This window comes from Sinocyclocheilus grahami, unplaced genomic scaffold, assembly GCF_001515645.1.
Source record: "Sinocyclocheilus grahami isolate Dianchi unplaced genomic scaffold, SAMN03320097.WGS_v1.1 scaffold275.1, whole genome shotgun sequence".
Classification (NCBI taxonomy): Eukaryota; Metazoa; Chordata; class Actinopteri; order Cypriniformes; family Cyprinidae; genus Sinocyclocheilus; species Sinocyclocheilus grahami.
Genome location: NW_015505454.1, coordinates 74129 through 84563, shown reverse-complemented (window position 1 = coordinate 84563; position 10435 = coordinate 74129). Strand labels below are relative to the sequence as shown.

At 40.0% G+C, this 10435-nt stretch overlaps 1 protein-coding gene across 5 annotated transcripts in view; it reads left to right on the top strand.

Annotated features, from left to right (window-relative positions):
- Positions 1–10435, top strand: part of LOC107599913 (protein ABHD17B-like) — a 17990-nt gene that overhangs the window by 1157 nt on the left and 6398 nt on the right. For 3 of the 5 annotated variants that reach the window (XM_016291640.1, XM_016291637.1, XM_016291638.1), the window contains one exon: positions 1752–2224. In XM_016291640.1, coding sequence (XP_016147126.1) covers positions 1758–2224 — 467 coding nt within the window. In that variant the 5' untranslated portion in view covers positions 1752–1757. The remainder of the gene's footprint in view (positions 1–1751; positions 2225–10435) is intronic. The other 2 variants (XM_016291641.1, XM_016291636.1) reach the window with 1 other exon arrangement.

Below are 10435 nucleotides of genomic sequence, written 5' to 3'. Positions count from 1 at the left end.
ATTCTGACTTTGCTATGACAATCTGGCGCTTTTGTAAGTAAGTTTTGTTACTAGTTTAAGTATTTGCTATTGACTGTTCAAATGCAGAGTTTTGCGCATTGTGTGTGTGTGTGTGTGTGTGAGAGGGGGAGAGAGGAGGGGGGGTAGGTCACATCACAGTGGAGTCAGCTGTCTTAACCGTGGCTTGTGTGCTGCAAACACATACCAGTTTCATCACTGTGTTTGTCACACGACTCTGTCGGGCTCTGTCTTTACATTTATTTGAAAAGATGAAGTTCGCGATTATGGTAAGGGGCGTTACATTTCCGACGAGTGCTTGCGATGTTCGGCCAATCACAATGTACTGGGTCAGCTGGCCAATCAGAGAAGACTACGCTTGTCGGAAGGAGGGACTTTGTAGAAAACGAAGCGTTTGAGAGAGGCGGGGCATAGAGGACCTACAATAATGTACAGTATTTGAAAAATTATTTGTTTTTTGAACATTAAAGCATGTCAAGATATTCTGTTACACCAAATACACAAAATAATGATCTTTAAAAAAGCATCATATGACCCCTTTAATAAAATTGAGGGTGGGGATTGGATTATCATGGGTCAGATCTGGGTCATATTCACATTGTTTTTTTCACTCTACTAGTTGAAGAAAAATATTAAATGGTTCTTTTGGTACAACACTAATGTGATGTCACCTACTTGGAGTTCATATTAAGGTGAAGCGTTTTCAAGACAAATTTTTGGGATATTTGGAAGCATTATTACTGCATATTACTGATACGTTTTCCGGATTTGTAAAACACTGGATATTTTTAAGTCGTCTTCTCAGAAACCAAAAAATGAGGGTGATTTCAGCTGCCATGACTCAGAGATAAAGTGATCTGATCAATGATAGCACACACGTCAAGCCTATCCTAAGGGTGAAGTCTGAGAGTCATTATTAATGACATCAAATTAGCACTAAGATAGAAACTATTGCCTGCGCTGCAGAACTAGAGTGAATATTGAACATTTTTGTTAATGAAATCTGTTTAGTTTCACCCTAGATGCTGTTTCGATTGTATCCTAACAAAATGCACATTTAAAATTGAGTTATTTAAAAAAATAAAGGGCATAAACAATTCGAGGACATATTACTTAACCATTGCATTGGACCACTAGATGTTACTGTCTAGTTCGGTGGAGAATAACTAATAGGTCTGCGTGTTTACCCATCTTTAACTAAACTATTATAGTCTTCTTTGGGTAAATATTGTTTGCATATGTGGTGTGTGTGCTTAAGACGATAAAGGTGATGTGTAATTTAGTTAAGTTTAAGTTCTTTCTCCTATCTCCTCTGACTATGCAGATTACACTCTTGATGCTTCACCTTTAAAAGTGTAGTTTGCCCAAAAATGGAAATTAATTTTCATTTACTTTACCTTTGTCATCAAGCTGTATGATATTCATAATTCTGTGGAACACGTTTTATGCTTTAGTTGTTAGTCCAAACATTGAAATTCAGAGAGGTTCAAAACAACACAGACAGGACCCCACTGACTTGAATTGTATGAACAAAAAACACTGACATTTTTCAAAATATCATCTTTTGTGTTCCTTAGAATAAAGTCATACAGGTTTGAAATGACGTAAGGGTGAGTAATTGGCAGAATTACAATTTTTGAACTGTCCCTTTAAGACGCATCTGTTTTGTTTGTATTGTTTTACACAATACAATACACCCCACTCATTTTCCCATCTGCTGTGTTCTTCTCAAGTGAAGGATGAATCACCTGTCTTTGCGTGAGCTGTGTTGCCTTTTCTGCTGTCCGCCGTGCCCGAGCAGAATAACTTCCAAGCTGGCCTTCCTTCCACCGGAGCCCACTTACACCCTGATGTGCGATGAAAGCGGCAGCTGCTGGACCCTACACCTCTCCGAGCGTGCGGATTGGCAGTACTCTGCCCGGGAGAAGGACGCCATTGAGTGCTTCATGACCCGGACATCTAGAGGGAACCGAATCGCTTGTATGTTTGTGCGATGTTCTCCAAACGCTCGCTACACCTTGTTGTTTTCCCACGGTAACGCTGTGGACTTGGGTCAGATGAGTAGCTTCTACATCGGCCTTGGCTCCCGCATCAACTGTAACGTGTTCTCCTACGACTACTCGGGTTACGGGGCAAGCTCAGGGAAGCCTTCGGAGAAGAATTTGTATGCTGATGTGGACGCTGCATGGCACGCACTACGAACAAGGTGAGTTAGTGCATTACATTTTCCCCGTCTAAAGTAATATTGGCCTCTGTCCACACTTCCTAAGAGGGACTGTTCGGTGTTTAGATTTTTTAAAAATACATATTTTTACGATTCAAAATAAATGTGTTCTAATTTAATATATTTCAAAATGTTTTTTTTCCTGCTGAATTTTCAGCAGCCATTACTCCAGTCTTCAGTATCATATGATTATTCAGAAATTCTGATATGCTTAGTTAGTGCTCAAGAAACTTTTCTTATTATCAACGTTAAAAACACTTTTGCTGGTTTTTATGGAAACCATGATACTTTTTTCAGGATTTTTCAGGATGAATAGAAAGTTAAGAACACCAATTATTTGAAGTTGAATTTTTCTTGTTACATAAAAATTGTTTTTTACTGTCACTCATGATCAGTTTAATGCATCCTTGCTGAATAACTCAGTATGTTTAGTTCTTATCGTTTTTATATTTTTAACTCTGTGCTTTTTTTGCTGCTAGACAGTTGTGCGTTAAAGAGAACCATTTCTTAAAGCACTTGTCTCGCATTTTTTAAAGCATATTGTTTTTAAGACGCTGTGTTAAGTTAAATATAGTTTAGCTTTTAAAAACTTACTTGGACGCTCTGTGTTCTGTTCCGTTGCATACTGTCTAGCTGTGTTTGAACTCAAGAACGTGCTCCTTAGGGGTTAGTTCTCACAGAACACACTTTTATATTCCACTGTATTTTTTATTTTTATTTTTATTTTTTTGTTTGTCTATGTAAAGATGCCCTTCATGGACATCTTGAAGTCTCGCTGCTTTTCAGAATCAGAATCAGAAAGAGCTTTATTGCCAAGTATGTTTGCACATAAAAGGAATTTGTTATAGTGTCACAAGCTTCCAGTACACGGAGACAACAACAACACACAGATAATAAAAATAAGATGTGAATAAAATACACATGCATAAATATAAACCACAAAAAAATAATAAATTGTATGTACAGGTGTGCTATAGATGGAATAGGAATAGAATAAAATAAAGTTGTAGGGATGTACTAGGATTTAGGGTGATAAATAATTATAAGGTTATTGCACATACTTTAATTGCACAATTGGAGAACATTAACTGTTCATGAGGTAGATTGCCTGGGGAAAGAAACTGTTCTTGTGCCTGGCTGTCCTGGTATTCGGTGCTCTGTAACGCCGACCAGATGGCAAAAGTTCAAATAGGAGATGGCTTGGATGTGATGGATCCAGAGTGATTTTCTGAGCCCTTTTCCTCACTCTGGATGTATACAGTTTTTGGAGGGTAGGCAGGGGGGCACCAATAATCCTTTCAGCAGTCCGAACCGTTCTCTGTAGTCTTTTGATGTCTGTTTTTGTAGCTGAACCAAACCAGACAGTTATTGAAGTGCACAGAACAGACTCGATGACGGCTGAGTAGAACTGCTTCAGCAGCTCCTGTGGCAGGTTGAATTTCCTCAGTTGGAGAAGGAAGTACAACCTCGGCTGGGCCTTTTTAACAGTGGAGTCAATGTGAGTGTCCCACTTCAGGTCCTGAGAGATGGTGGTGCCCAGGAACCTGAATGACTCAATTGCAGCCACAGTGCAGTCCATGATGGTGAGTGGGTGGAGTGCAGGGGGGTTCCTCCTGAAGTCCACGATCATCTCCAATATTTTGAGCATGTTCAGCTCCAGGTTGTTAAGACTGCACCAGACAGCCAGCTCTTTAACCTCCTGTCTGTAAGCAGACTCCTCTTCGTCCTTGATGAGACCGATGACTGTAGTGTCATCTGCAAACTTCAGGAGCTTGACCTCTGAGGGGTTGCATCATCTCTTCTCAGGTGTTCTGGATCCAGACTGAAGCTTGTGTGAATCCTAGTTACCACGGGATGTTAATCCCATGGCAAAACCGTGTCACACCGTCTGGGCCTGGTGCTTTTCTTCTCTTGTTCTTTCTGAAGACCTGGCGCACATCATACTCACTGATCTGAAACGTAGGAGTGGGTCAGTCAGGAGTCAAGTCTTCAGCAAGTTGTTGATTGGCCTCAGTGCTGGGGGATATTGTCTTGTAGTTGGTGATGTCTTTCAGGCCTGTCCACACTGATGCAGGGTCATTGGCAGAAAACTGGTGTTCTAGCTTTTTAGCGTAGTTCTCCGGGTGTTGTTGCTCTGTCTCTGTGATCTGATCAGCTAGTTTCTGTAAAACTGAGCTCACGTGCGCTTGCAGAGGAATGTCAACACTGACGAGAATGAACGAGCAAAACTCCCGCGGCGAATAGAATGGCTTACAGTTAATGAAAAGCGCTTCTAGATTGGAACAGCGCATCTTCTTTAACGCTGTAACATCTGTACACCACCTTTCGTTGATGTAAAAACATGTCCTGCCGCTGCGCGTTTTCCCCGTTGATTCTGCGTCGTGGTCTGCTCTAAACAGCTGAAAGCCGGGTAGATGTAGCGCACTGTCCGGAATGGCCTCATTCAGCCAGGTTTCCGTGAAACACAGAGCAGCAGAGTGTGAAAAATCCTTATTTGTCCGGGAGAGCAGAAGTTTGTCCGTTTTGTTGGGTAAAGAGCAGAGATTCGCCAGATGGATGCTAGGCAGCGCCGTTCTGAATCCGCGCTTCCTGAGCTTCACGAGAACGCCAGCTCACTTCCCCCATCTGCGCGTCCTGAAGAGCTTGATCAGCTCCGCCAACTACAACGTTCGGCAAAACGTACGAATAAACGAAATCCGGTAGAAGATTATGTGGCGTGTACTGCCGAATGTTCAGCAGCTCATCCCTGGTAAAACTGATTGTGTTTGAGAAACAAAAAACAGGAAAAACTAACAAAAACAGTACAAACACTGGAGAGCCAAACACTGAGGCTGCCGTCTGCGGCGCCATCGCATAGCAATAGTCTTAGCCTTTTTCAACGGCTACAACTTTTCAATGAAGGTTGACTTTTAAAAACGCTTCTCGAGATCCTGTGTTCTTTTCCTTACTCGGGTCTGCATCTTTTTAAGCGCAATAAAATATTTTGTGTAAATTACACTTTGAAACATGTCAAGTGAACCTAAAACTATCTGAAATATACGGCAAATCACCAACTAGTCAGTTTTGAACATTTATAGTTTTCCACCTCCCATATATTACCCATCCATTTTTGTATGGATCGGTGAAATTGATTAGTATGCTTCTGGTCTAGTCAGTGTTTCGGTTGGGTTTTCGAACCAGGCCTCAAATGTTTTCAGAAGTACGTTTTGTATGGTCTCTGGTATCTGTTGTGTCTTTGTCCTTGTGAGTCCCAAGGGCTTGGGGGATATATTTAAAATTGCCTCTACCTCTTAGACCCCATCCCCCATCCAAATGTCCTGTGCATCTTTTAAATGCTTACAATGAAAATTGTGCCTCTCAGGAAGTCAAGAGTCATGTTTTGATTCAGACTGCGATTGTGTTTAGATTTCTGAAGTGTGCAGCAAAGGAAAGTTTAATTTCCTCATAGTTAACAGAAGCACACCTACTCGGACTGAAATCTTTTGTTTTTTTCCCAGTGGCAGCTGGGTATTTGACACTGTGGACATAGAGAGCCTATCTCAAGGCCAATCACTTTATCATGTGCCCCAAATTCTTACCTGCCTTTCTATGTATGCGTGTATTTTGTGGTTGCTGGTCATGAGAACTTAGTTGCGTTAATCGTGTGCACTTCGATGTAGCAAGATGTTGCAGCGTCCTCGTTCATGCAAGAGAGAGAAAACCTACAAAGAAGCTTTGTGCTTGTAACCACATTAATGGTTTGGGTACGTTTGTGAATCAGCCACGTGCCTGTGCTGCTGCTGCACATGTATATGTGTGCATGCATGCATGTAGTGTCAGAAAGCACAGCTGATGCTCTTGAACACAGTCCACGCTGTTTGACAAGTCATATCCCAGAGGGTTGGGTTGTACCTCATGAAGCAGTCCCACGCTGTTTTTCTGGTCACTTTTAATGTTCCCACGCATTGCCATATCAAGCTGGATCATCCCACTCAAGCACACGATTCAGATTAACTTGTAGATCAACCAGTCTGACTGCCACTCTGAAGAATTTAACTTTTACTGTTTTCACTTCTAATCCTTTGTGTGCTTCTATATGTTTGTGTAAGGTGTTCAGCGTGTTTTGAGAGAGGAGTAGGAGTAAGTAGGGCAGTCCGTCCAAATCTTCTGTGTCTCGTGCTGGGATTTTTTTTCTTTATTCATAGAAACACATTCTTTGTCCTTTTCAAGAAAAAGCTTGATAGTCCGCCATTGTATGCAGTGCTTTCCCCACCATTTCTGGAGGATAATTGGCATTTTAATCTCATTCTGTCAGAGATGGCCAGCATTGCCTGCTTTTTCTTATTAAATTATGCTCAAATAGAAGATTGCAGGATCCTGAGAATCCAGATTAGAGGGAGAAAAATTTGCTTTTATAGCTAACCTATGAAGTATCTTAACAGTCAAATATGATACCATGTCTCCAAACCTCTTAAAAAAAAATAAAAATAAATCCTCTCACACCACTGATGAGTATCAATTAAGTAAAATGAATGCTGTTAACTTAAAGTTTTGCACACATTTCTGTTTGATTTGTGTGAGGGCTTTGGGTTTTCTTCTGCTCTTCAGGGTTTGGTGGATTAAACGTCACTATAAGAGCACATATAGAGCACCTGCCTTTTAGATGTCTTTTGAATATATTTGCCTTGGAAATACTCCATCTCTGATCTCAATAGACAAGAGTGCTTATGAGACCATGCTGAGTGACCATTTTTTTTCAGCTTTTTTTTGGTCTTTCTCTTCTTTTGCTCTTACGTCGAGTATAATGATCAGTTTTGATTGTCCCATGTCCATTTACTTCAAGACCTGACTTGCCTGTGACTTTTATGATGATGTACGGCTGACTGTATGTTTATTCTGCCTATTACACAGCTACTTTATAAATAAATTAACATTTAAATATTAGATTTTTATGTGAGAAGAAACTCATAGACAAACTCATGCCCAATCCTGGAGATCTACCTTACTGCAAAGTTTAGCGCCAACCCTGATCAAACACACCTCAGTCAGCTATTAAGATCTTCAGAAGGACTTAATAATTACACACAGGTGTGTTGGAGCAGGGCTAAAACGGAACTCTTCCTGTTGGTGGATCTTGGAACCGGATTGGGCATCCATCCCTACTGTACAGTACAGAAAATTAGTTGTCACAATGATCTGTTACAACTTAAGAGGACATTGTATAAAAAATATTTGACAGACTTGGTGAATATTGTTCTTCTTATTAGTATTATTTTAATCTAATCTATCATTTTTGCCCCTTTACCACGAGTCACAACATAACGGAAACAAGCCGCAACACAACAAAATCAGCTCAAAACAACAGAAACGAGTCACAACATAACAGAAACAAGCCGCAACACAACAAAATTAGCTCAACACAGCGTAAACAAGCCGCAACACAATGAAATTAGCTCAACACAATGGAAACAAGCCGCAACACAACGAAATTAGCTCAACACAACAGAAGAGTCACAACATAACGTAAACAAGCCGCAACACAACGAAATTAGCTCAACACAACGTAAACAAGCCGCAACACAATGAAATTAGCTCAACACAATGGAAACGAGTCACAACATAACAGAAACAAGCCGCAACACAACGAAATTAGCTCAACACAACAGAAACGGGTCACAACATAACGGAAACAAGCCGCAACGCAACGAAATTAGCTCAACACAACGTAAACAAGCTACAACACAATGAAATTAGCTCAACACAATGGAAACAAGTCGCAACACAACGGAAACAAGCCACAACACAAGGAAATTAGCTCCACACAATGGAAACAAGTCAAAACACAACAAAATTAGCACAACACAATGGAAACGAGACTCAACAGAGTGAAATTAGCATAACACAACGTAATTAGTCCTATGCGTTATGTTGTGGCGATTTCGTTTTGTTGTGCACCACTGGGCCACCGTAGGACGTGGTTCTATCCATCAGTTGTTGAATGGATTTTGAAATGTGGGCATTGCGCACAAACTTGCAGTAAATTGTGGAGGAGGTAATGATTGGAGATGTTCGGAATACGTCTTCAGAAAGAAGTCTGTCGTTTCACTGGAAGATGATGTATAAAAAAAACACCTCAAACTCATGTGTGAATCACAATAAATCTAAAACGTGCATTTTAAAAATTGATGGGATCCATTTATATTTCATGCCAAATTCAGAGAGGAACCAAAAGGAACCTATAATCTTTTTGCTATTATTTTAATATGGTACTAGAAGATGATCTGACTCTAAATAAGTAAAAACAATTAAATATTCAATACCATTATGTTTTAGAGAAATGACTCCATTGACTGATAAAACCCATAGTGATTTCCCAGTCAAGCTTCATGTTTTTGTAGGTCCACATTCAGTGCAGTCCCTGCTACAGGGAAAATGCCAAGCCAACTCATACTTATTAAAGGGATCCCCGGGTATTAAGACATGTATAGCTTAATATAACGTAAATTATGTCTCTTATTTAAATATATAGTAGAAACCCCATGAAAGATGTATGTTATTTTAAAAGATCGACATGGTTTTTGGACTATGGGGTGCGCCATTATTTTATGTGCATAGTACATTCTGTGTCGATGACGTCAAATGGTTGCACTCGGTGAGCTACTGGCGCTTATTTCTATAGTCTTTGGCTTTTTACCGCAACACAACTCAGAAAATAAAATACTGATACGATATCACGTTGTGTGACTCTTGATTGTAATTTTCAGTTGAAGGGCAACAAGAGAAGCAATGCAAGACTTCACAAGAAGAGGAGAAAAGAATGGGAAGATGCCTTTGGACGAATAAAACTTCCTAAAGACCCGCTTCTTTTTTCACTCCACTTTAGTCCTGATGCGCAGCTCCCTCTGAGAGGTGAGGGGGGAGGTGCCAGCAGCTAGTTCTCCAAGTCAAATATTGATTGGTTGCCTAGCAACTGATTCCCAGTGAGCCCTGGACGGACGGCCCGATTCCAGTCATTGCAACATTGTCTACCCAGGAAGTGAAAAATAACTTCCTGATGGTATCACACCGCAGGTTTTGTATCACTTTAGAGTTGCTGTCAGCCAGCTGCGTTATTTACGTGTTAAAGGTGATCTGGTACGTGTTATTTTTTTTTATCAGCGCAAAAGTCATTTAGTAATTTCATTCAGTCAACACTGACTGAATGAAAAGTCATTCCACAGACCATCAGAGTTCTGCTGAATCTGAAAGCACGTGACCCTTTTTGATCCCTGAAGATGTACTTTAAAGGAAAAGTTAGGTCTTTTAAAATTCGGTCATTACTGACTCAACAGTTTGTAATTACCATGCCTGACGAGCCCTGAAAAGAAAGAGTAAAAAACAATACTATTATAAAAGCATCTTCTGAAGTCATACAATAGGTTTGTGTGAGGAACGGTCCAAATTAAAAGGTGTGTGTACACTTGTAGTAAATGTACCGAACTAAAAAGGTAAATGATACATTTAGTTCTGCTTCACTTAGCATTCATGCAATCATTTTTAACACCAAATCTAAAGATGCAAAACAAAAGGCGTAAGGGAAAGTTAAACTGGTTCAAATGATGAACCGGTTTTATTTACGCAAATGGTATGATTATTATTATTTTTTTAAATGGCATAAGTTTAGACCAATCTGTTTTAGCTATACATTTTACAATTCAAATCTACGTTACAATCTAATTTACATCAAAAATTGCTCATGCTATTTGTAGCATGTTTGGATCGTGATTAAAATGCAGTGCTTCTGTCATTGTTTCATGCATTATGATTAATATAAAGGCACAGTCAGTGAAAAAACGTTAAACTAGAATCCTAAAAAAAAAAAAAACTGTGATACAGATTTTTGGTCAAACCGCCCAGCACTAGGATAAGGTTTGCCAACTTACCTAAACCTAAACAGGCTAAATTCACCTGAACTGAATGTAGCTCCTGTGATGGGAAGAACCAGGTATGCTTGCACATTCTGTCTAACCAAGGTTCGGATGGCAGTGTTAACGTTTATTCAACTGAACCACACTAACAGAGCAATCGCACCAGAGTTCATTTTAATCAAACCAAACCTGCCCAACTGTAAATGCATTGTTCACTGATTGTCTAACGCTCTCCCAAAGCTCATGTCTAACCCGCGTGCAAAATTCCAGAGCAGGTTGAATTTTGATCTTTTCCTCACACGATTTG